Below are 25932 nucleotides of genomic sequence, written 5' to 3'. Positions count from 1 at the left end.
AGTACTTAGTGCTTCTAGAAAGGGATCTGGGCAGCCTCTCAGCTGCTGTCCCATGACATTAAAGTGCTTCAAACAAAACAGGGTGGATGGAGGTGTGCTGCTGAGGCAACTCCAGGGAAGTGGCAGGAGGAGGGCTTGGGGACAGGCAAGACCAAGGCAGACCAGCATCTGGCAGCCCCAGGGCTTGCAGAGACAGAGTGAGCAGAAGAGCAGCTGCTCTGCTGGGGAAAAAAAGCAGAAGCAAGACACAAGGCAGCAAAAACCCCAGGGGAGCAAGTGGGGAGCTGAACCCTGCTTTCAGGACTTGGCCAGGATGCTGCAGGCAGGGGAGAAATCCAGCAGCCCAGCCCTCAGCAGCAAGGCTTGCAGCCACATCTCCTGGACCCAGTCTCTTCCCCTCTCCCCAACCTTGCCACCCCCACAGGGACAGCCCATGAGGGGTCACATACCAGCTTCAAATCAGGGCATGTGCTCAAAGAGCCACTGCCCCTTGAGGCCTCCTGCCAGTGCCTTGCTCTCTGGTTCCTCAACACCCTCCTTGCACATACACAGGCCACACCATCCTTCCTAACACCCCACATCCCACCTGTGCTGAGGTGGTGCTGGACATGCCATGGCTAAAGCATCCCCCCATGATGCAGAGGCACCTCCTCAGCTGGGCACAGAGCTCACCTCGTCCCACTGGGTCTGACCCTGACCCTGCAGAGCTGTCACTTGTGGCAGGTGGCTCTGCATCAGTGAGGAACCAGTCCTTGGCAGCACCCCAATGCCAAACCCCTCCCCCCGGGTATCCCCATTGCAAGCAGGCTGTCTGACCATCCCACCACAGCACAGCTGGGAAGCTTCAGAGCTTTGCCTGGCTCAGGGCAGGCTCAAGACCCTTCCTCCCCCAAGGGAAGCAGGAGATCCTGCTGGAAGAGGGGACCAGCTCCATCCAGGGGTGAGGAACCAGGACCAGGGTAGCCCTGGAGATTTTATACTGGTGAGTCTCAAGTAGATCACATGCCCCCTAAGAAGGCATTTCAAGCAGCACCTCCTTGAGGGGAACACACAGTTAAAAATACAAACAACCACATTAAAAAATAAAACCAAGTCCAGCAGATTAAAAAAACAAAACAAAACAAAACAAAAACCACTAAAGCAACAGAGGCTTGGGGATGCAGCTGGAGGGATGAGCCTTTACCTGCATCCTGACAGGTCTCAGGCAGAGAGGCAGCTCCACACAAGGCAGGTTCTGGCGCTACCAGAGTGAGGTCTCATGTCATCCGTAAAGGAGGACATATCTCCCTGGTAGGATAGACTGGCAGCATGAGGAGGAAGTAGGGTCAGAAGTCCCATCATATCCCATGGAGGCAGATTTCTATGCAGCCAGGGGATCTGCCTGCCAAAAGTCCATTAGCACGTCCACTTGTGCAGCTGCTCCAGGGGCAATGTCCCTCTGCAGCACAGGGAAATCTGGCATTTTCATCATTGCAACATCCTGTGCTCTGATTCTGGAGTGAGAGCAACTGCTCTCCAGCACATTTCAGAAAGGGAGCTGTTAAAATATACAACCAACCCCAAACCCCACCCTCCCTCATGCACACAACCCCCAGCAGCAGAATGGAGGATCTCAGGACTGAGACCTGATTTCCTCCTCCAAGGAGCAGATGTGACCAGAGCTTCCTAGTATACAGCTGATGAGCAAGAAGTGCTGACACTTCAGGGGACCCTGCTCAGCTTGGAGCAGGGCACAGGGATGGACAGCACAGCCCTGCCAGGTCCAGCATGAACACTGCTCAGAAAAGGTCCCTGTTCTGCCTGCAGACAGGCAGGAGCAGCTGCCTCCCCCCAAGCAAAGGCATCAGGGATGGGAGCGGTCCCTGGAGCAGATCCACACGTGGAATATGCTCCATTCCCAGCCCAGCAGTACTGCATGTGGGAAAAGAAATCCCTTCAAGACAGTGCTCCAGGCCTCCCAACAGTCTCATCCCCAGTCCACGTGGCTCAGTCTCTGGTGATGAAGGCTATGCACATAAATAAACCCATGATCTGCTCCTTGGCTGCAACATGCTCATGTGGCTGCCACTGCCTCCAGCTGCTCCAGCTCGTCTTCGCAGTCTGAGATGTAGGACTCCATGCTCTGCTTGTCCATCAGCTCTCTCCGGGCTTGAAGACGCTCACACCGGGGACAGCGGGTGGATTTGAAGCAGGATTTGTGGTAGCAGGCTTTGCACTCTGTGAGGGAGAGCATGGCTGAGTGCTGGTACAGGCTGACAGACTGCCTGACACTCCACACCCCAGGTCCCGCACTAGCTCATGAAGCTTCAGAAGCACAGGAGGGAGGACTTCTGCTCTGCACAAGGTCCCTCCCCAAGCTTTCCTGATACTCCAAGGAAACAGTGACTTTGCCCCAGGTTTTCTCTGGCACTGCACCTGCCAAACCAAGGCTTGCATGTTGTCAGGAGCCATTTTATGCCAATTCAAAGGCTGGTCCCAAGACGTAGGGCCAAGCTCTACTCACCCTTTAATACTGGGCATTATCAAGGATGTCCCCTGAAGGGGCCTAGGGATTTCTTAGCAAGCAGGAAGGGCACAGAGATGAAGCCTTCAGGCTCTCTCTGCTCTGCAAGGTCAGCTCCAGCCATCCAAGCAGGGCAGGGGAGCTGTGTGCAGGCTGCAGCCTGTCCTGTAACTGCAGCAGGAGGGAAGCCAGGCCCCTCAGACACCCGCTTGCTGCAGTGACAGCTGCAGCTGCCAGGGCAGGCAGCACAGAGCGTGGTCAGGAGGGGACCTACACGCTTTACCACGCCAGCAAACACTGACAATGATGATCTGCTGCTGTTGTAACATTGCAGACACAGGCCATGCACAGGGGCACCTGGTCTGGCTGGCTACAGCTCTGTACCTCTTGCTAGCACAAATGCCACTCAAACAGGAAGCAGACCTTGGTGGCCCCAGGGTCTGCCCCCTCCCTGTTTTTCCCCAGTATCTCACCTTCACACGTCCTGCACTTGTTGAGCTCAAAGGGGAAGATGATGTCATCCTCATTCTGGCAGAATTCACAGATGAAGCCTTTGGCTTGGCACAGCTGGAAGAAGAAAAGACAAGGAAAAAGCAGCTAAATGCTCATCTTCCTGGCAAGTAGGACAGAAGGGAGAGTACAGCAGGACAGCAGGCCACAGTGCCCTGCTCTAACCATGTGGGACAACTCTTTCCCAGCATGAAGCACAGGAAGGCTGAATCAACCTGTGTCAGGGGCAGGGGAGAGCCAAAACAGGGTAGCAAATATCCTATTTGTGCTGCGTAGGAGCTCCGTGAAGCAAGCAGGAACAGTTAGCATTGAATCAGTTAATGTGGTGGCTGCTCTGCACACCAAAGCCTCCCCATCAATTATCTTTGCAGCAAAGCCTGCTCCCAAGGCTGCTCCCAAGGGTCCAGAGCCATGCAGGAGGCAGGAGAGGAGGCCTTACCATGCACTTGTCAATGTGCAGGCTGCCCGCCTTCAGGAGCTCTGTCAGGCGAGGCATCAGGTCCCCTTTCTTGATGGCATTGAAATCACTCAGTGAGTAGAGGTGCAAATCCTCTGTCAAGTGGCCAGGCACTGTGTCAAAGGAATCCAGGAGACTGCAAGGACAGAGAAACCAGAGCTCAGAGCAAAGTGACTCCAGTAAGACCCCTCCCTTCACTCCTTATGCTTTCTCTCCCGCTCCAGCTCCCTCTCTCCCCAGAGCTCAATGCACAGTGCAAATTGCCTGGGGACAGAACCAGGACAGCAAAACAGCCCAGGACTCACTCTTTAGCTAGCCGGCACGTCTTGAACATGTTCTTCATGTGGAAAAGCTGGATTCGCAGCAGCTGGAGAGGAAGGGGAGACAAAGAATCAGTAAACAGAGCATGGTCCTTGGCCAAGCAGATCTGCCCATTCCTTGTGCTGCTGAAATAACTGCTGCTCCTCAGCTGCTGCTCTCCTGTTTCCCAAGTGCTTACATCACACAGGGCAAGGTGAGCACAACCATCATCATGTGCTCCAGGAGATAAACTGAAGCCCAGCTGGATACCAGCCAGAAATTCCTATTTGATTTTCCTACGAATTGACATTCCTATGCCTCTAAGAAATCAGAAAAGGTGAATAGAAAGAAACAGTGATGAGGTTTTAAGCCTCCAAAACTGAAATACCTGCTTTTCTCCAGCTTCCCTGAAATACAGTTTACAGGCAGCTGCCATCCACCTCACCCAAACTCCATTCAGGAAGGCATGGAAAGGGTCTTACCCGCACTTGGTTGAGAGCCTTCACTTTCTGGTACAGGGCAGGATTGATAGCTTGCACGTTGAAGAGTGGGTCACTCCAGATCTTGCTCAGCAGGTCTTTGGAGAAGTTGCTCACATAGTACTTGCTGAAGTCCCACTTGCGCAGGATGCGGCTGGGGATGACAGTCTGGGCATTCTCGTGGCAGCACTGGCAGAAATACTTGCCCAGATACTCGCAGTAGCGCAGCCGCTTGATGTAATCTGGCCAAACCCAGGCAGACAGGCAGGGTCAGCCCAGGCACGGCCTCTGCTGCACTCCCACCACTGCTCAGCATTTCCCACAAACAAGGAACTCTGCGTTGCTGGCATCTCTGCCAGCCCAGAGTGCCCAGTACTGGGGTCTGCAAGCACCCTCTGACTGCAAAAGCCTTTGGGACCAATAGTCCAGTCTCGTGCAACCACATCTATCTACATATTCAGGGAAGAGCTCTGCAGCTGCAGAACTTGCTGCAAGCTTGAGGACCCAACATAAGACTTTGCCTTATAAGAGTCAACATCTGAAATGCCCTCTAAAGGATGGGCTGGCTGTTCTTTGCCTCCACCAGCTCTGTGACCTCCTAGAAGAGAAGGCTCCTCTGTGGATAGTGCACACCGACGTGCAGGCAGAGCTGGCGAAGGCCAGTGTAGCACTGCTCTAGGGACCTTATGCTGAGCTCTACCACCACCCACTCACTCAGCATCTTCCCACTTGTTTGCAGGCTCTTCCCTACCGCTCCCCAGCTCAAGCCAGGCTCCCAACACTCACCAGGATCAGTCCGGATGCCACAGCCTGCACACCGGTAATTCTGCTTGGCCACAGCCACCTTTCTCCTGCCCAGAGACAGAAGACAACATGCATGACCCAGCCCTGGTGGTACCTGGCACCAGAAGATGGGTACCAGCACAGGCCTGGGAGGTTTATGTGGACAACACACCCAAGGGAAAAAGCCCCACTATGTCCTGGGTCACACCAAAGGCACTAACCCCAGGCACTGCCTCCGTCTCACGGTGGTGACCACCGTGGATTTACCAGGCTCAGAGCAGGGAAACCCCACCAACCAGAGGATAAAGCAACCTTGGTCTTGATGGAAAAAGGGATGGAAGGGGCAGGTCCCCTGCGAGCCCCCAGCCACACGGGTCCTTACGCTGGGGCCAGGTGAACATTGAAGATGATCTGCGGTCGTGGCGGGGCCCACTCCAGGTTTCCGCGCACACGAATCCTCAGCTTGTAGATGTCGGCGTGCTCTCCATCGTCAGGAGAGATAGGCAGAGAGTCAGGGATGGGCAGGAGCTGGGACAGGCAGGCAAGAGGGTCAGATCCCTATCTAGTAGTGCAAAGGCAGTGCTCCTGGCTGGACTGCCAGAAACCTGCAACTGCAGCCCTCCGGAAAACTGCCAGGCACCAAGTCACCCCTCCAGCTGAACTGGGGGCTGAAGAAGGGCTGTCCCCCAGGGATCTGGACACTGCTGTAGGAGGCTGCAGTGGCACAACCCTGTTTGGCTGCATCCATCTCCAAAGCCCAGAAAAACCCCCTCCTCAAGCTCCACAAAGGAAGCACTGGGACAAGCAAAGCCCCCTTAGCAGTGCCCTGAAGCCAGGGGTTCAAATGCAATCACAGCCTTACCTTCTGTGGGGCATCATGCTCAGGGACCAGCCACTCCAATTCAGAGGCAGCTGGGAGCTGCATGCCCTCAAACTGCTTCAGCAAGCCCATGGCCACTGCCTCTGCCGAGTTTGAATTGAGGAAGGAGTGGGATCTAGACAGCAAAGGAATTGTTAGTACTGGATTTCACAGCTGTGGCCTCCTTGTAGCCCCATGCCAGTCCCAGCTCAAGTCAAAGATCCTCCCTTCAACTCTGGTACCTTAATTCTGCACTGCTACACAGGCTAAAAATTAATACACATTATTGATTTCTGTCTTTGCAAATGTGCCCAAGCAAAGCTGGCTAATGGCACCACAACAACTGTTCAGAAGAGCGAGCAAAACTTAACTCACTTGGCAAAACCTATTCCTGTTCACAGGGGAAGCTGCAACGTGACAGCCAGTGCCTGTATAATTCAGAAACAACTGTTCTCCCAGTATGAACCTACTCAAGCAGCTGCCAACCATGGACACAGCTTTGTATTTCACCACACAAAGCAAAGGGGTTCCCACGGAGGGAGGGAAGGAAGGAGGATGGGAGGGATATCTACTCCAGTGCAAAACAGAAACTGATGCACATGGAAGAGCAGAGTTGGGTAGGAAAGAGAACGTGGTACCAAGATGTGTCGCCATGAGGTTGAAGACGTACATGGAATCCGAGGAGAGAAAGGACTTCCTGCTGGAGTCTGGGTTCCTCTTGATGTCTGCATCTGAATCACAAACAGACAAGGTGGAACAGATGGGACAGGGCTGGGGGATGCACTCATTTCAAACCAAAGCTTCAAGGTAAAACTCATCAAGCTGTTCAAAAGCACGCGAACTACAGCATCAATTTCTACCAATGGCACTGAGCAGCAAGGAGGGGTGCAGTCTAATCAGTCAGCTGTCAGAACTACAAGGGAAAGGCACAGTGGGGTGCTGTGAACAGCCAGCCTGAAGTCTGGGGGAGACAAGTGGCTGCTGGTACAGGTCACACACCAAGTCCTAGCAGTAACATGGCCTGAAATAGAACACACATAGAGCCTGGAGAGCAGGACTGCATGGTTAGCAAGAAGGTTTAGTAGCTCTCTACATACAGTATAGATGTTGGAAAGGATTAGCAATGGGATGCAGAACCCTTCTCTCTACTTGACTGTAACCTGTAAGATCAGATATTGGCCATGCCACAGCTTGTCAATGACTGCACAGCCAGGGCTGGCAGCCTGTGCCCAGCACTGCCCAGACACATCAGCATCCCTGCAGAGAAAGGGCCAGCGGCCATGAGGCCAGCCCTCTGCAGAGGTCACAGACTCATCTCCTGAGGAGGGAGGGGTCCAAGATAAGGTGCAGGACACTGCAGTCCTGCTCCCTACAGCCCTCAATCAACTCCCAAAGAGCCCTGGGCTGCCCTGCAGCTCGGGTACCAGGCAGTACCCAGTGGTACCTTCACCACTCATCATTCTTTCACTCCAGCTGGTTAAACCCTAACAGGGAATCCATCTCAAGAGTAGAAAACCCCTATGTCAGGACACTTCCAGTTGTACAACGCAGACAGAAGCAGGCAGAAACCTGGTTCATGGCAGATAAGGCTCCCAGAAAAGGGAAGAAGGTATGCAAGGGGAAAGTACTACAGCTCAGTACAGACCAAGAGTGGCCAAAGCCACAGCATTCATCCCAGCAGGTCTGCAGTTTTGTACCTCTGGGGAGCTCTAGGAATGGTCTGCAGTGACCACACCACCCCCAAACTAAAGCCTGTAGCTTCCCCTGCCCCAGTGCCTGGCATGGGGAGGCACAGCTCAGGGTCCCTGCTCCTGTACCCCAAGCAGGTTGACTAACACAAATCTGCAGAAAGCCCACATGATCCCAGCCAGGCACCAACTGCACACTGAGGCCAAGGGAATCCCTGTGATGCAAGGGAATGCCAGGCTGAGCAAAGAGTGTCCCTCTGCCCCAAGCTTTTCTACAGAGAGCAGGACTGCCCTAGTAACAAAGGGAGCAAGTCCTGCTAATTTACAGACGCACATTACTGGAATTCAGCTTGGATATTTGGCCTTCATTGTTTGACATCCATTGCTAAAACAGGCAAAGGAAAGCATCCTAATGTTAAGGAATCCACATATCTATGTCATGCAAACTGAATTCTAGCTGCAGAAAACAGGAAATTCAGGCAAACAGCCTCACAACCTTGTAGGGCACCAGCCAGACACACCTGCCATGCTCTGGTGCCTTCTGCCCTGCGCAGGAAGGTCCTGCATGGTCCTAGACTATGATGAACACGAGCAAATGGGGACACACAGAGCGGGCCAGGTGCTATGGAGAGGCAGAGCCAGCACACTCATGGTCTCAGAGATTGCAGAGAGAGCTAGATCTGACCCCAGGCTTCCACAGGAGCTAACACTGGAATCCTGATACTGCTCACTTCCCAACATTAACTGCAAACACTCCCCAAATCCTCATTAGCTACCCAAAACACCTCTGCTGCCAATGCTATCAAGTGGGATAGTCCCCAGGAAGTTTGTGAACAGCCCCCAAATCTAAGGACATAACCCCACCCCCCATGTGCCTGCTTCAGCCAGGATCACAGCCTGGTCTGTGAACACAACAGGGCTGATAGGAAAGATCTGAGCACCAGCAAACCCAGCAAGAGCAATGTGCTGGTGCTGAACACCTGACAGGAGAGATCAGCAGCAACCCTACAGACTGTTCCCTTGCTAAAGCAAACAGGGAGCACACGAAGGTTATTTAAACACAGCAGACCAGACCTAGTACTACTGTAAACAAAAAACACACTAAGCTGCATGTGATCCCAGTGACCAAGACCTCCAGCATGAACAAACTGCCTGTGCCCTGTCTGATCTCACTACTTCTCCCTCCAGATCTTCTTTTTAGACGAATTTCACTCAAAGTCAAGTCTGAGCAGAACAGGAAGGTTGTGCTTCAGATCAAAGTTATGGCATGCCAGCTCTGCTAAGTGAAGCAGGATAATGCTGTCCAAGGCAATTGGGATGAAGTCCTGGTCCCACATTGAAGAGGACTCTGCTCTCATTCAGCCCAGGCTCAGCCTTCAACATCTAGAGAGCTTCACTGTCCTGTGAAGTCCTACCCCAGGCAAGACAGATCTTCACCACAGCAGGCACTTTTTGATACATCCAAAATACTGCACGGCAAAATGCCCTGGAGGATGGAACCCACAGCAGAACTCCTCTGCATCTGCTCTATTCAATCCTGCCACATCATCCTGTCACAACTTTTCCTGCTGACATCTGGATGATACTGGAACTAATTGCCAGTTCTGAAACCAGGCAGATTTTGAAGAAGTGTGCCCGTGCACACACACACACCTTGCACACACACGCGCGCGTGCCCAGGGAGCACTGCAGGGTACCTGAGAACAAGGAAGCCATTGACACTGAGAGGCCGTTCTTGGACATTTGAATCAGGTTAGATCCATCGTTACCATCTGTATGACATGGTGATGACAAAACAGTTGACTTCAGTGCTTCAGCCAGGCCAGAGAGAAAGGGCATAAAACAAGAGCAGCACTCACACGAGGAGAGCCCAGAACTGAATTCACACACTCCTCCATGGGCTACAAAACTGAGCTCAAAACCTCACCCTCATGGACTGAAAGGAGAGGTTGCTGCCAATAGTCAGGAGACAAGACATTTAAAGCTGAAGACTGGACAAATCCATCTTCTTTTTAAGGTAGGAGAGATGGAGGTACTGCTGAGAAGTCATCCACTTCAGAGGATGAACAAGGCTCTGAAGGCCAGGGACATGGGCTGGTCTCCTGTGGGTGATAAGCTCAGCCACCCAAGCTGCCAGGAGCAGAGATTACAGGTATTGGCAGGTCAGGATGTGACCAATGCCCACCATCCAAGAGATAAGTGGTCAGAGCTATGGCTCCTTCTGCCTGGGGAGGAGAAGAGAGGATGGCAGCTCTCTCACCTCTCTTGCTGGGACCGCAGCTGTGTGTACCAGGCAATGAAATGAAAACCACCTACCAGCCAGAGGCACAGAATGTGACAGGGTTACAGAAGATTTTGAAGGAAAGTCATGCCACCACATGAGGGAAACTGATTGCTCTGCTTATACTTAGAATTCAGCCATTTGTTTGGGAAAAGCCATCGTGAAGACCAGAGGGACAGGGTCTTCTTCAGCAGGACTGACCCCAACACAACCACACCAGAAGTCTGTTTCTATGAAATAAGCCAAGACAGTCATTCCCTCCTACCTTGGATCTCATACTCTTCCACATCCTCGGCAGAGCCAGAGTCAGAGAGCCGCATGGAGCCGTGGGAGCTGAACTGGGACCCACTGTCTGTTGCCACGAGACCTGTGAGAAAGGCATCACAGCTAGGTCATCAGTGGAAGTGCTCTGAAGGGTCACTGACAGCTATGGGAGATGGGGGTAACCAGGTACGGCCAGGGAAAGGAGGGAGGGAGCTCAAGGATGGAAAACCACTACGGGTTCAAAATGAAATGACATTCCATTACTCAGTGCCAGGAGTGTTATCAATGGATGGTATCTGTCACATTATGGTCTTCAATAGCAGCAGTTTCACAAATCTTGGCACCATCTTGGTAGGAACTGGCCCGAAGGCAGGTAGCTATAGGATAGGCAATGGACAGAAAACCCACATCCCACTAGCTGATGAGCCCAAAACACGTCACCCACTGTCTGAGCCCAGCTCCTGGCAGGTAGGAAACAGGTGCCTGGTGCGGATCTGCTGGCGCCGAATGCGAATCTTTTGTTTAAGCTCCTGGATCTCCTTGTCACTGTCTTCTTCCTCCTCCTCCAGCTGCCGGCTCATCATGTTGCATTTCATCAGCTCAATGGCAGCGATCAGGGACTCTGAGATGCTGAAGTGGGCGTTCTCCTGCAAGAGCAAAAGCATTCAAGGCTATGCCTTGTACAAACTAGGAAGACTTGGTAAAATTTGGTTCCCCACCTATGCCAGGAAAGAGCTTATTACTCATGGATGGTGGCAGAAAAATGTTAATCTCTGTCAAAATGTGACTCTTCTATGAGTACCTAGAAAACAAAGCCTTCTTGGCCATCGGAATACTCATGAAATACAAGAGGCAGCCTACAAACAGGATGCGCAACACATCCACTCTGGGGGGTCAGCACACAGCCCTGAGGGGCCCTAACATGTTGCAAAGATGCAACGTATATGACGGATGGACAGATTCCAGCTACCAGACACCACCACTGAGGAGCTCAGCCTTGCAGTTCTGTGCACAGCTCTACAACAGGCAATGCCATGGCATTATCCTCCCCATGGCAGGAAGTATCCCTGAACCTGCAGTAAGATACATTCCCCAATGCACACAGGCTGCTGCTGCTTCCCTCACCTTCTCCAGGTCTGCACAACTGCCAAAGTCCTGCTCAGAGAGGTAGCTGATGAGGGACTGCCCTTCCGAAGGTCTCCTGAACATCCCTTCCCCCGAGCTCAGGTACTGTCCAGAGTCTAGAAATGCAAGAGACACAAGTATGAGGGAGGGATCTGCTATCTCCATGCCACCAAGTCCTGCCAGTACCCAGACAGCATCCCACAAGCAGGTGCCAGCACTTGAGGACACTGCAGCCCATTGAGGAACCTGACCAGGACTGAGTGCCCCCACAGAGGCTGGCTGTACTCACCATACTCCATGTAGAGGGAGCTGGGTGTGCTCAGTTCACTGCTCTGTGTGGAAGCAGAGACCGGCCCTCTCCCTCCACTTGGATCACCATGGGACTCTGGAAGGGAAGGTGACACCAGGCACACGTCAGTACCTCAGAGGCGCCCTGCCACTGCACAGGGTGAAATGAAAGGGGCTCAGCATCACACACGCAGGCACAATGGATGGAAATAAAAGAGAGACATCTTCCTGCTCCATGCCACAGCTGAGGGCAAGCCCAGGAGGAGACAAAACTAGAAAGGCATTTCAGACAGGAGAAGGGGAATGAAGGGGAGAAGATCATGGAACAGTCATGTCCTGAGCCTTCCTCTGTTTACCCCAGAGTAGAGCTGGGGGACACAACAGGCTCCAGCAAGTACCCCTTGCCAGCCCTTTGTTCCTGAGGGAGCATTCTGAGGGCAGAGTTATTCCCCAGAACAGGGAAACATGAGTAGCCAAAGGATCTGTGGGAGTCCCTGCCCTGCAAAGCAGCCTGGACACCAGTGTAAGGAGGCATCTGAAGGACATGCTCCTGCTCCACTATAAGCCAGGAGTCCCCACACACAGCACTGGAGCCTGGGTGCAGTGCTCAAGGTGACCTACATGGGCTGTGGGCAGGGCTCTGCCCTTCGCACGCACTGTGGTGCAACTCCCTGCCAGACTGAGCCAGTGGAGACTGCCAGGAGCTGGCCTGACCAGAGACCAAGAACAGGTGGTGCTCTAGAGAGCCATGGCCCCAGGGAGCACCTGCATGGAGGGCCTGGGCGACAGAGGACTGCTGAAGGAGACTGAAAACACCCTGCCTGAGTGGGATAGGAGCATACAGCTCTGGATAAAGGGCAGGTTCCAGCTGACAATCCTGAGCATAACAGAATGGCAACCATGTCCCTTCAACCTCCTACTCACTTTTGTTCCCAGCTTTGTGACATAACTCTGATGTGGCTGGAGGCTCCTGAGCCCACTGATACCAGCCTCTCCCTGTAAAGGCCATGAAGCAGCAGTCACCAGGATGGAGCCTGGGATCAACCCACCCCACAGGCTGGGAGACAAAAGACTTGTCAGGGTAGGAGACTCTCACAGCTACTCCCTGCAGCCTGACAGGATGTCCTGCAGCTACCTCAACACAGAAACCACCTCATGGGGTTGATGCCTGGGAATGCCACATACAATGGAGCCTACTGCTGCAAGGTAAAGCGAGGCAGCGCTCAGCATTATTTGTTGGAGCAGGACACAGGGCTGGACACATCTCTCTGAACACCCATCGCCCCCAGGAAGGAGCCTTCCCAGACACAGGGCCCTCAGCACTCAGACGTGAGCTTGACAAACCCAGTGCTACTGTTCATTGGATGCAAAACAAAACAGCCCATTTTTTTGAGCTGCTGACTTTTTCTGCACATGGGGCAAAGGGATGGCAGCACCCCAGCATTTCTGCTTGGGGTAAAACCTGCCCTGAGCCCAAAAGAGCATCCAGGAGTCTCAGCTGTGAGTACATACACTGGAAATCAGTCATCAAACCTCCCTGTGCCACAGATCCATGAAATAAAAGGAAAAATTAGACGTCCAAGCCCATGTCTGGTTAGCTGCCAGCCCTTATTCACTAGGTAAGAGAGGAAACCTCTCCTGGCTCCGGAGGCTGTGGGTGGAGGGAAGGGCAGGGGATGCGGCTCAGAGACTTGGTGGCCAGCGCTCCCTAAGGCCATGCAGGGGAGCTGGAAACACTTCTGGGTCTGGGCCACTGCTTCCACAAACCAAGCTGGGATCTTCGGTCAGGCCACATGCATAAACCAGACCACACTTCAAAGCATCAGCTGGGACACAGTAAAGAGATTTGTTTGTTTGTTTGTTTTCTAAATGAGCACTAATGGATTGATGGCAATCCTGAACTTGATGCAATGATCACTAATGAAGGGCTGTTATACTGGCTCCCAAACCTGCCACTGGATCTTCTATTATAATGGTGATATCCCTGAGGCCTCCTGGGCAGACAGAGGAGGAGAAGGGCAGCGTTAAGGGAGAGAAAACAGAGACAGACTGGTTACTACTCAGCAAGAACCTCCACTTCTCCAGTGAATGCAGCATCAGGGCAAACTCTCACAAACTGGTTGTCCCCTCACACCCCGCTCTCTCCATCCCCATGGATCCCCACTCACTCAACCTGTCAACCCAGCAGGTTACCAGTGGGATGACACCATACCAGTGGGATGAGCCCAGGCCCCAGTCCCATATCCCAGCCAAGCAAGGCCAGTGGAGAAGAAGAGCTAATGCCACAGCATTGCTGCCATTTTCTAAGATTTTAGTAAAAGCTGGCAATACCAGTAACAGTCCAGGGCATTCTGGGAAGCAAGATGTCATCCCATCATTCCAGTGTAGAGCTGAAAAGCTAAGGGAAATGACCAACCACTTGCCCACTGTCCCTCTCTTCAACGTGATCCATGGAATCAAGGGGGTGGCCAGCATCAGCCTTCTGGTACCAGGGACTCCCACGCCCAGAAGCCATCCCAGAAAAGCTGTCCCATTACCGTGCAACTTCCCAGAAGTCACGTTGGTGTCAGAGTGTGAGCGCACATGGCTCTTCTTGAGGATGCCCTGTGGAGCTGAAGACTGTCCCTCCGAGAAGCTGGACCGGCGCAACAGGCTCAGGCCCCTGCTGCCACCTCCGCTTGCCCCCTGCTCCCCCAGGGATGATACTGAGTCCAGCTTCTGGGAGCTGCTGGAGGAGAAGAGTTTAGAGCTACTGCTCTTGGTGCTGGTGGTGCTGGTGCTGCTGCACGCCCGGCCCCGGCGTCCCAAGTTCCCAATGGCCAGGTACTCTGGCCCATCATTAACATCACTCTGTGGATCATCTTGACTCCCTGTCCAAGTATCCTCGCTCTGGCTGGTGGTGCTAGAGCTCATCTCGCTGGCTGGAGAGAAGGGGTCTTTGGGTGAGGGGACATGGAAGCGGGTGACAGAGCTGGGCTGCTCCAGAGGGGACCTGCCCTCGCTGAAGGAGGAGGACCGAGTGGATGGGCAGCGCTCCTGGGGCTGGCTGGAGTTGGAGCTGCCACAGGAACTCACTGGTCTCCTGTCTGGACAGAGGCAGAAACATGATTTCACGTACTGGCACAAGGAGACAAGGAGACATATGCAATGGCTATAAGCTTGTGGTTCACACCAACATGCCCACCCACCACAGGCAAATCCCTCCCTCCCATCATGGGCAGAAGTCTTCCATACCCATCCACCCCAACAGATACATAGGCAGATAAAAAGGTAAAGTCTTTTCTGGGTCTACGCTAAGTTCCCCAGCCTACCCTCGATACCTGAGAGGCCAGAGGAGGCTGGATGTTGGAGGCTGGAGAAGGACCCAAAGCAGCGCTGCTGAGTGCAGGGGGCAGCAGGGACACACGAGCATGCAGGGAGGGCAGTCAGACTCTGACTCTTGGTCACTGGAGATGGATTGTCACTCTTCCTGGTAAGCTGAAGAGAGGTGGCATCATCAATAAATCAGCATCTATGGGGCTACATGTCAAAAAAGCAGCAACAGAAAGGGATCAACCTGCAAATGCCTGGTCACCAACCACAAACAACGCAGCAGCCCTGGGAACACGAGGGTGGGGAGGGAAAAACATGGCAGCACAGAAGGGAAGCAGCTCTTTGTTCACAGCTACAGGACAGATTCCCATTGGGAAATTACCAGGCTCTCAGTGAAATGATCCAGGCAGCCCAGCGCTCCCGGCAGACGGCTCTTGTGTCCCTCAGCACCGTGATCACACATGTCTCTTGTCCCAGCAGAAGGGTCTGACGTGCACAGGGATGGCAGTGACGTGCCAGCCAGCTGAAAGAACACAGCCCCCATTTAACAAAGCCTCACTAATTGCTCTCTTTTGGGGACTCTGTGCAAAGAAGGCAGCTGCTGTTTCTGTCCTCTGGAGAGGGGGCAGCTGGTGCAGGGCTGCACAGGGGGTCACTGGCATGAGCAGGAGTAGGCACCCAGGTGTCCTGGGGCATTGCCCATCCCCTCAAGAGGGTGACTGTCCCTCATGACCAGGCAGCTCTGCATGCTGGCCCTGAAGCCTGGGACTATTGGAGAGGGCTTTAAAGATGCCTCTTACAAGGAACTGGTCCTCAGGTCCTCTACTCAAATCCTTGGTGCAAGCCTGAACCAAGGTGCCCCACTATAGGCTCCACACACCCATCTCCCCCACCCTGACCCCTTACAGGTCACACAGGCAGGACAAGGACCAGTTTCCCACTCTCCCCCCCTCTTGGAGCAACTTTTACTAGTTCCAAGTCCAGCCCCTTGTCCAAGGGCTCCGTATACCCTGAATGTGACCTTGAGGGAGCAACCACAGCCAGCTGGCATCTGGGGAGAGCCAGATGTAAAATCTGGGACCTCAACTCACCATGGAAGTGTCGATCTGAGCCAGAAGCCTGGGGTTGTTCTGCTCAACAGCTTCCAGGCACTGCAGCATGGCCGTGACGTGGGCGTCACTGAGCAGGAAGGCAGTATCTGGGGAGAAAAAAATGCTGCTCAAGGGAGTCCCTCTCACCCACACAGTTTGACACACCAGTTGCTCACATGCAAACCAACTTTTCTGCAGTCCTCCCTCACTCCCACACAGCTTGGAAATGCCACCAGCTAGATATTTTCCTAGTAAGGAGGAAAAGGCCCATTGCTCTTTACCTGTGTAGAACTTCCTAATGTACTGCCGGTTCCCCAGGAGCGGCCTCAGCTGTGCTGACAGGCAGTGGCACTGCAGGCTGTGCTGCAGCCACAGCTGTGCAATGGCCTGGTCCCCTGGGCCCTCGGGGTCACGCTGGCCACTCTCCTGCAGGCTGATGAACTGGAAAGGGACGTCAGGCACAGGTTAAGGCAGGCAGAGGCGAGAAGGGGAACAGAGCTTGTTCTACCGCATGGCTTTGGTCCCCTTGATAACAGCAGCTTTCACATGCCAGTCACTGTCAGCAGGAAAGAGGGCATGTCCCAGCAGCTCCTCAGCCACCAGGGAGGCAAAAGCACCAGGCAGGAACAATGCTTCAAAGGTCAGCCAGTGACCAAAGTCCTCTGACAGCCACCAGCACAATGAATTTCTCTTGCACACTCTCCCACCCATGAGCCTTGCCCCTGACCTGGAGCAACCCCATGCTCCCAAATCCAATTTGACTCCAGTAGCGACAGTCATTTTCCTGCTGACACATTAACTGGGAAAGGTTGTGGCAGTGCCTGAGCTGCTGCAGCTTGCAGAGCTGGACTGGAATTACACCCCCCTTCCCCCAGCAGCAGGCTGGACACAGGGACCACCAGTGGCCAGCCCTTTGTGCCCATCCAGGGCAGGAACCATGGATATCAGCACGGGGCAGCCGAGGACCAGGAGCATCCCCATATGCCAGTGGCTGGCACAAGTTCACGAATGGGAAAATAAATGCATGCTGAAGCCAAAACCCAGAAATGGGATAGCCCAAGCCCTTAGAGATGTGCACAGACACATGAATCACCCCTGCACACACACAAGCACTGCTTGTGCCAGTTCCCTTGGTCCTTGGTGTTGCCTGCTGCACCCAGCCCAGCAAAACTAGAGACTGGCCTGGAAGAAATAAGTAGCCAATTGTCTCAGCCCAAGCACACTGAGTTCCCAGGACACAGCTTGTACCCAAAAACACGGCTGCGTCAGCCTCCACAAGCCATGGAGCAACTTTACTCACAACAGCCCAGGCAGCACTGTCCCACGGGTGAGGCTCCAGCCCAGCTGCTCTCTCCCCTCCCACCGGACACACAGGGCCACCCCACCAGAACCCACCTTCTCCAGGTGATGAGCAGAGCCCGGACTCAGCCAGCGAATGTCCTTCACAAACTGCCAGTAATCCTTCTGTCTGCAGCACACCTGCCCAGGACAGGCACAGTCAGGTGCCACCTCCCAAGTGCCAGTTAAATGAGCACATCCCCCTTAGCCCCTTGCTGCCCTGAGAGGCCATGCTGTTTGCCTCAGCTTTATTCAGACAATGAGGACTTTTCTTAGTTATTCTACCCGTTAGAGAGGAACAGCAACAGAGTTTCTGTTTTCCTCTCCACCCTACTGGCTGTAAGCACAGACCTAAAAAGTGTCTCTTCACCAAAAACCTGATTATTTTTACTTCCATCCCTATTTCCTCTTTCACAAGTGACAGAGGAATGGTTTCTGTTTTGGTGGTTTATTTGGTTTGGCGGGGGAGTAGTTTGTTTTATAAGACTAGAAAACTAACATGGCAATTTTAGTTTTCTAGACTGAATTTGGTTTTCTGGACAAACAAATAATATTAATTCAAAAGTTTAAAAAAACCTCTTACCCTAGTTTTCTTAATGTGTACATATGGATTTTTTCACTTTTTTTTTTTTTTTTTTTAATTCCCAACTGTAGGCAAAGAAATTGCCAAGCAAATAAAAAGTAAATGGAAATGTCTTGCTGGAGCAACTATGAGCCAACTGCTGTTAGGAAGCTGTATTTTTATGGGCCTCTTTTTGCAACTCCTATAGCTTGATTGGTGTCACACATGCCTGATCAGAGGAGACATTCCTGAGTGGAAGAGCTGTCTTTGCCTACAGTAAAAGCACTGAGGAAGGTAACACACCATCCTGCTTTGCAGGTCTGGCATGAACTGCTACCAACAGACAGACTGGTATAAATCATTTAAACCTCACTTCCTGAAGTCTGTGAATAGCAGGTCTGTCAGAAGGGAGCGCTGCACTCCTCACATGGACAAGGTAGCTCCTCTCTCTGTCCACCTCCCAGGGCAGGTCCCTGGTCCATGCAGCTGGGGACTAACAGGAACAGAGCAGCACCTCAACTAATGCTGTCTAAAACTTAATAAATCCAGAGAGCAAAGCTCCCTGCTCGGATAACCTGCCAGTCTGCCTCTTCCTGGAGGCTTTTTAGCTTGGGTGCAGCACTGCATAGGTGCAGTTTTCCTGATCTGGGACCCAGCTGGCCCTTGCAAGCTGCCTGGGGCTCCTCTGTGCTGTTCTCTTCTCTCTGGGTGGCAGACCCACTGATAGGAAGCCTGTCCCCAGGCAAGCCCTACAGCCTTGTTCAACTTTCCACTGTAAATAAATTGTGCTGGTAATTGCAAGCTGAAGGGGAGATCTTTAAGCCTCTGCACACAAGTGGGAAAGAGAAATTCTTCCAGGCAGCCACAGAAGGCGGGAAGGCTGGGTGAGCAACTGCAGGCACAACAAGAGCCTGGAAAGAGTGATCCCATTCACACAGAGTGTGGGTTTGGCTGCCAGCTCCTGTTACTAACACAGCTAACCAGAAACAGTAAAGATGCGATGTTTCTTTTGCCAGGCCTCGCTGGGGATCATCTGTCCAAGTGCAGATGATACAGGGCTGACTCACTGCAAATGCAATTTAATCACTTGGCTGCAGGAGAAAGAAAGGAGAGAGGGGCTGGCCTCAGCACAGGGGGCACAAGTACTTAGAAAAACCATATTGAAAGTAGATGAGATAGAAAGAACATGCACCCAGGTCCCTCTGCCAACCACAGCATTTACCAGGCAAGCTCAGCCCCTGCTTGGATCACTTCCCAGCCTATTACAAGCACTGTGCCCACTCTGCTATGAGCACAGAAGTGAGCTGCAGCACCTGCTTGTGACAGGCACTGAGGCCATGACAGACAGACAAACAGTCGTGCTGGCAGGACAGAGCCATACCTTGTCATGGATGAGCCCATGGTAGAGGATGCTGTGCATGTCTCTGCAGAGCCGCTCCAAGCCACCATACTTGGACCAGACATTTGGGTTGCTGATGGACACCAAACCTTCCACTGTGGTCTTCAAGTTGCCAAGGAGCTTCCAGTGCTCTTTCCTGCACAGGAACACAGCAAGATATATCAGGGACACAGCAAGAGGAACTTCACAACAGGAACATGGTATTGCACTCTCTTGAAGGAAACTCTGTTCAGGCTGAAACCTTTGGCAGTGCAGAAACTAGCAAAGGTGAGCTGAAGCACTTGATGCATCCCTGTGGTCTCCCAGACATGGTTTGTGGACAACAGGCCATATTGTAATGATTCTTCTGATGAGTGGCAGCCACCACCAGGAGACAGAACAGACTGATGGCTCCTGCGATGCACCACATGCCCAGTCTGGGCCAAAAAAACTGGGGATTAACTTTCTAGCAGGCTCTTACTTCACTGACATGTTCTCTCTAAGAGAGCAGCAGGCCCTCAGGAGCACAGCAGCTGTATGGAAGGGTGTGAGGGCCACCACATTGAGCAGACCCTGTGATCACAGAGCAGCACTCCCTGAGCAATGCACATCACATCGAGAGCTCCAGTCCTGTCAGGATGCAGAGGTGCTCCTCTCCCAGGGAGGTCACACTTCATCTGCATCTCCAGTTGTACAGCTGCTCTCTTGGCCCTGACTTGCTGTAGGCACAACCTACAAAAACATTATCATCTTATGGACAGAGCAAACTGCTGGTGAGCTCTAGAGTATGCACAACAGTTCATCAGTATCATCCCCCTTGGCTGCTCTGCACACAGCAAGAAATCACCATTATCCACCAGAAAGCAGAAGCGATGGTGTAGAGAGCTAACATCATTTGACTAAGGAAAAGCAGCTTGGGGAAGGAAGCTTTGGGTGACTGAGGTTCCCACTCAAGCTGTTTGAGAATGTTGCCAGATGAACAGCAGCTGTCAAAAACACATTCAAATAGGAGCCACTCTCAGGAGAACAGGAATGTTGCAAGGTACAGTTAGGAGTGTAAATAACAAAAAAGTCTCTGCAAGGTTTGTAACAAAAGCACCCTAACTGACACCTTGAACTGAAAGTTCAAGTTTTCAGCTGGCAAGAAACAAGATGGTGTTTCAGAAGTTAGTCCCTCCCACAGCCAAAATCAAACTGGATTTCCAAAACATAAGGGGAAAAAGAAGGAAAACAAATAAATAGCATTATTTAAAACTGCTCTCATTTCCATCCCTTGGGGATCAAAGTAAGGGCCACACACTCCTCGTAATTAAAACAAAGCTTTTCTCACCAATATTCTCTTTTTGAGACTTGTTCACTATTGCCAAACTGATTAGTTAAACAAGCAGATTAATTAATCATTAATTATTGACTCTACTTCAAGCTGCCCATTCACTTCACTTCCTCATGAGGGAAACATCACCACTTCCAGTGCCCACATAGCTTAAACCACACAGAAACCAACCTATCCCACCAGCAAAGTCTATCACCCTGACAGCAGCAGAGCTCTAAACCAGACCTGCAGTGCATGTGGCAGCATGTGTATGTTCATGTTGTACTTAAACTAATAGGCATGGGGCTTTATCTCAGAAGAGACTGAAGAAAAATGCAGATGTAAATCAAAGGCAGCCTGAAGGAGATACAGCTTGGGAAGACACACAAAAAAATGATCCAGCTCTGCTGAATTTATGGGCTTTTCCCATCCCTGCCCTGAGCAATGTTCTTTGGCTGTGGGTGCCCAGAGAGGAGTCAGCAGTCCCTGGTCAAAGAGCACCTGCAGCCACTGAGCTCAGAACATCAGCAGCTCCTCCCTAAGATATTTCTAACACTCAGAGTTAGGAAATGCAAGTGAAAGCTCAGCCACGCCACTGATATTCCAAGTCAGTGAGTCAGGGGAACTCCCTCCCATGTTATTTCATGCTATAAAAAGCAGGTGATGCACACAAGGATGTGAGGGTAGCACACACAGATATGTGCCTTTCCAAATGAATGGTTGGTCTCATTAAAGGACTTGTGCATCTCAAGAGGTAGAAACCAGGATCCATGGCTCTTTCCTAGCAAGGGGAAACTAAGGGTAAGCAATCCTTGAACAAAATAATCTCAAAATGTTAAAACATTGAACACAGAAGCACATAGAGAAGAAACCACATAATTAAAGCACCTTTGCAAAGGTGATCTTGAATCCACCAAAACTGAATTAAATCCTGGTAGGACAGTAAGTATTCTATGGGACTTGTTGGCCCAAAGCAGTTCACAAGTTGGACACACAAGATCTTTCTGATATCCAAACCCCAGTTGTTTCTGGGCTGGAACATGCTGAAAAGCAAACAGCGACACAAGGCTGAAGAAATGAGGACTCACATAGTTGGCTGCAGGTGGTAGGGAAATTGAGAGAGCACAGCTAACCACATTTCAGCTTTGACTGGACTCTGGGGCAACCCTGAATTAATTAGCAGCAAGCTTTGCTCCCCTGCCAGGAGGGATGGAGAAAGCCCAAGTTCCCTTTTCTGCTGGTGTTCAGAGCACTACTAAGAAATCTGTTTTTTTCCTGAATAAGGAGAATTCTCCTTTGCTAGTGCTATAGAAAGCCTGGCATGGGGTAAAGCAAATTCATATTACATCATGAGAACACCCCAATTTACAGTAAGGCAAAGTGGGACACAGAACAAGACCAGAGCTTCCCCTGCAAGAACCACACATGCTTTTGCTCTCCTGGTCTAGCAGAGCTTGGTTCCCCCAGTCAGAAGGGCCAAGGGTACCTGGTGGGGCCGTGGAGCAGCAGTGAGATTTCAGCTGCATCCCTCTCCTCCCTTAAAGACAACCTCTGATCCAGCCTACAATTTTAACCACCAGCTCCACCACCCAGCTTGGCACTGGGTCTCCTTTCTTTACCACAACAAACTCCATCTTCAAGTACAGCAACATCAACCTGCCATCAGGAACCGTCCCAAACATAACTGAACCTTTTGCACTGGAGTGATAAAACACAGAACACAGCCTTGTAGCAAAAAATGGCTTAATGCTGCCACTGCTGACAACAGGGAATGCTGCTTGCTCTTCCAAGGCTTCCTCAGCCCCTCCATGCCAGCAAGGGTAGGAACTTCTCTTGGTCCAAGTCAGCAAACCTGACTCACAGCAGAGGCAGGGAGCCATGCTGCTGACTTCTTCATTTAAAATAAAACCAAACCCTGATTACTTTCCAAAACAGAATCACACAGGTAGCCAGTGTTCAAAAATGAAAAATAAAAATTAAGCTCATCTTTCTTGCAAACATCATCTGCTGTGTATCTCCTGTGCTCTGCAGGAGGCACCCAGCAATGGCTGCTTGAATCCTGACCTCCACCTGGAAGACCCCCTTGATCCTTCTTAGCACACTAAACAGGTTGGGCTAAGGATGCTGAGGTTATGGAGGGACTTCTGACAAATCTCTAAGGACACTCATTCCTGTGCTGGCTGTCAGTTCCTCCTGCAGAAACCAAAGACTCCACGTAAGCTGCCCTGCACAGAGGCTGCTCCCGCCTCGCTGTCCCCAGATCTCCCAGACAACCAGCAGCCCCTTCCCTGGACTCCCCCGCCTGCTCCTCCAGTAGGCTCAGCACTGCTTGGAAAAGGGATTAAAGAAAGCCAGGCTTCGTGCAATTCATCTGCAGTCGCGGGGAGTGGCTGACAGGCAGAGGAAGCCAGAAGAGCTCTGCCAGCCCAGCAGGGATGGGCAGGAATAGCTGAGCAGGCTGGCTGGAAAAGGAACACGCATTGTAACTCACATCCATGCTAAAAGCTGGCACTGATATAAAATGGGGGCACAACCACAAAAGGTGCCCCCAGCAAACACAGCCCAGACGTGCTGCTTGCTGACGCATTCTTGCTCTGCACTGGCAAAGGATGAGGGAAGAAAATAGGGATTAAAGGTGTTTTTTAACCTTCCCATGGCAGATAGCTGACCTGCTCATCTGGCTAAGTCTCTCACAAGCAGATGACCACAACTTGTTGACCCAGGGTACTGTCCATTGAGCTTCAATCTGCACAGGACCTGCCTGTGACAAGCATGCAGGCAGCCAGAGGCAGTGACAGGCAGAGCAGATCCCCACAGCAGCCCACGCCCCTGAGTGCAGCTGCTCACATCCCTCCATGGCTCATAGCACAGGTTCCCTTCAGGAACCCTCTCCTCTGGCCCTGTTGTCCCTGAGGGTCTTCCTGGCGCCAGAGACAAAGGTGGCAGCTCGTTGCTAATCTGCCCAGCTGACCACTGGCCCATCTGCTCCCCCTAGTACTGCTGTGTCCTCTGCACCACACCAAGAGCCCTGCTCTCTGCCCAGCAGGACGGCACTAACCCTCCTGCCCCCAAGGACAATGTCCTCCCTGGACACTGGCATTACAGCCCTGCCACTTGATGCATTTCAGACCTGCTGCTAGGAGGAAAAATCCAGCACAAGATGCTCATTTTCCTCTCCTGTGCTGACTCAAGGATGGACTTCAGCAAAATAACTTTTGCTTCTGCATTTTCTGTAATCCACGAGAAGATGGATCCAGTGATCTCTGTATATTCCCTACAGGTAACTGCCACAATCCAGTGTGAATGGCACCTCACTGGGAATAAAAATGCTAACCACATCACAGAAAGGACAAGGCAGTGTAAGGCCCATGCTGGATCCTCCCCAAGGCATCAGTGCCAGCCAGGAGAACAAGCAGGCTCCTGCGTGTGCCAGCACCAGTGGGGAATGATGAAGGCATCATCGCTTGTCCCTCTGGGAGTGCTAGGGGTGGCACCACCCCAGCCCTATTTGTCACACGATGGCAGAGTCTGGTAATGCAGGAATTGTGCTTGCAAAGGCAAGAAAATGCACAAAGATGAGCCTGGAAAGACGAAGTGAACGCAGTCAATTCCTTTTACCTTTTGGAACCTGCTGTGTCTGAAGCATTAGTAAAGAGGGAGAACAGCTCGAACCGTGCAGATCAGAAGGCACCCCAAACCTGTGCTATAGCTTTAAAAGCTCCAATAGCATTTTCCCAGCTGATATGGCAAGCAGGAATAGAGCAACTGGCTGAGCCCCTCAGATAAGGAATGCTTCTCTCCCATATCAAGTTTCGGCTGCTCGTTCCTCCCCAGCCAACACTTCCAATTTCCATCCAACATTCGCCCTGTGCTTGTGAGCACCAGGGCAAAATCATTGCACATGTGAAAACCTGAAGTAAATAGAACTCGCCATCAAAATACCTCCAGGAAACAGCCTCTGCTGCTCAGAAATGCTACCAAAAAAAACACCAAGCCTGAAGCACATATGAAGATCACACAGCCGAGATCACCATGCTCACCACCAGCCATGTGCAGGCACAGGGCCTCGCCTTCAGGAACAAAGAGATAAATAAAGAAATTTCTGTTCAGCACCTAGAAAAGGGGATGCAGATGACTGTAGATGACTGCCATGAAGGACAGGAGATAGGATCCCAGAGCAGCAAACTGCAGAGCCACCTGAAGGGTGGCAGCACGGCGTTAGGGCACGGTGGTTTCACCCTTAAGCTCAAGGCGTGTGAAGCAGAGACCTGGCAGCTGCTGTGTTGGCCATGGCTGATGTGGGACAGAGTGGGGACAGAGCACCAGGTACCGAGGGTACACATCCGTGGCCATCATTGCCCCTCCAGTGGCCAAGACTCCATCCCACGGCAGCGAGAGCAGAGCGATGTGCTGGCCTCGGGTGGGTGATGGCTCTGACAGCCCGGCCCACTGTGCGCTGCCTCCCACGAGGGACCGAGCCGGGGGCAGTGCCACGCTCTGCAAGCAGCGATCCGGCTCACGAGGGGTGAACAAACGTTCATTCCCCGCTCGCCCACAGGTACCCCCACGCACCCACGCAGGACGGGAGCTCTCCGGGAGCATCCCCTGCGCATCCCTACTGCTGCCCAGGCACCACGCGCCTGCTGGCACTGCTGCCACCCGCGTTCCCGCTCGCACATCCCGCACCGCGTCCCAGATACGCTTACGCACACACAGACACACACACACACACGCGCGAGTGCGGCCGCCCCACGCGCGCACACACACACAGCGCCCTGCCGCCCCCACGCAGCCCCACAGCCCGGCACCGCCGCCGCGCACCACGCCCGCGCCCCGCGCCACGCCTCCAACGGGCGCCCGCGCGGGCCGTGCCCCCGGGACACCCGCACCCGCCCCTCCCGCGCGTGTCCCGCCGCGCGCGGCCCCACCTGCTCTCCGCGTGCCCCGCGTGGGGCCCGATCTCCATCCCGGGCGCGCGCGGCCCCGCCGCCGCCACCGCGACACCGTCACGCGGGAGGGGCGAGCGCCCGCCCCGCCCCGCCGCACCCACGGACTACAGCTCCCGGCGCGCACCGCGCCTCCCCGGCGCACCCAGTGCCGCGGCGGACTACAGCTCCCAGCGTGCACTGCGGCGTCCGGGCGCCATGAGGGGGTGTCTGCTGCAGCCTTCGGTGTCCCCCCGAGTTCAAAGAGCTGGGAAAAACCACAATGATTGGTGAAATGACCCTCACCAAATCCTGCCTTGAACGTGGTGAGGAAAATGCGACGGCAAGGTAAAAAAAAAAAACAAACAACGTGTCCCAGAGGGACAGCTCATGCACTAATCACACCTGCAGAGAGAAACGGAAAGAGGGTTCTGCTCTACCGCCCACTGTAAGGAGGATGTGAAAAACACAGCAGAA

At 52.8% G+C, this 25932-nt stretch overlaps 1 protein-coding gene across 6 annotated transcripts; it reads right to left on the bottom strand.

Annotated features, from left to right (window-relative positions):
• Positions 1 to 1594: 1594 nt before the first annotated feature.
• RUBCN (rubicon autophagy regulator) lies at positions 1595 to 25526 on the bottom strand. 6 transcript variants are annotated; one of them, XM_053985926.1, is made up of 23 exons: positions 25459 to 25526; positions 19222 to 19375; positions 17336 to 17419; positions 16222 to 16381; positions 15941 to 16047; positions 15232 to 15372; positions 14858 to 15014; positions 14075 to 14623; positions 13487 to 13531; positions 11539 to 11634; positions 11250 to 11365; positions 10570 to 10771; positions 10126 to 10227; positions 9277 to 9351; positions 6562 to 6622; positions 5895 to 6027; positions 5415 to 5560; positions 5036 to 5100; positions 4253 to 4491; positions 3776 to 3837; positions 3453 to 3606; positions 2977 to 3070; positions 1595 to 2217 (listed from the first exon to the last, which is right to left on the bottom strand). In XM_053985926.1, the coding sequence occupies exons 1-23, from the start codon at positions 25494 to 25496 to the stop codon at positions 2054 to 2056; spliced, it is 3144 nt and encodes a 1047-aa protein (XP_053841901.1). In that variant the 5' UTR covers positions 25497 to 25526; the 3' UTR covers positions 1595 to 2053. The 6 variants fall into 6 exon arrangements, with proteins under 6 accessions (XP_053841901.1, XP_053841907.1, XP_053841903.1 ...); XM_053985932.1 differs by lacking the exon at positions 25459 to 25526 and adding an exon at positions 21419 to 21486; XM_053985928.1 differs by lacking the exon at positions 9277 to 9351.
• Positions 25527 to 25932: the final 406 nt, after the last annotated feature.

This window comes from Vidua macroura, chromosome 10, assembly GCF_024509145.1.
Source record: "Vidua macroura isolate BioBank_ID:100142 chromosome 10, ASM2450914v1, whole genome shotgun sequence".
Taxonomy (NCBI): domain Eukaryota; kingdom Metazoa; phylum Chordata; class Aves; order Passeriformes; family Viduidae; genus Vidua; species Vidua macroura.
This window is presented reverse-complemented; position numbering and strand designations above follow the sequence as displayed.

Bases quoted from the DNA above. Each gene is read 5' to 3' on its own strand.
- RUBCN (XM_053985926.1), bottom strand. From the start codon at position 25,496: ATGGAGATCGGGCCCCACGCGGGGCACGCGGAGAGCAG. The intron at 17,420-19,221 runs GTATGGCTCTGT...TGTCCTGGGCAG, and splicing joins ATGGGCTCATCCATGACAAG to GTGTGCTGCAGACAGAAGGA. The intron at 5,561-5,894 runs GTAAGGCTGTGA...TGCCTGTCCCAG, and splicing joins AGCATGATGCCCCACAGAAG to CTCCTGCCCATCCCTGACTC.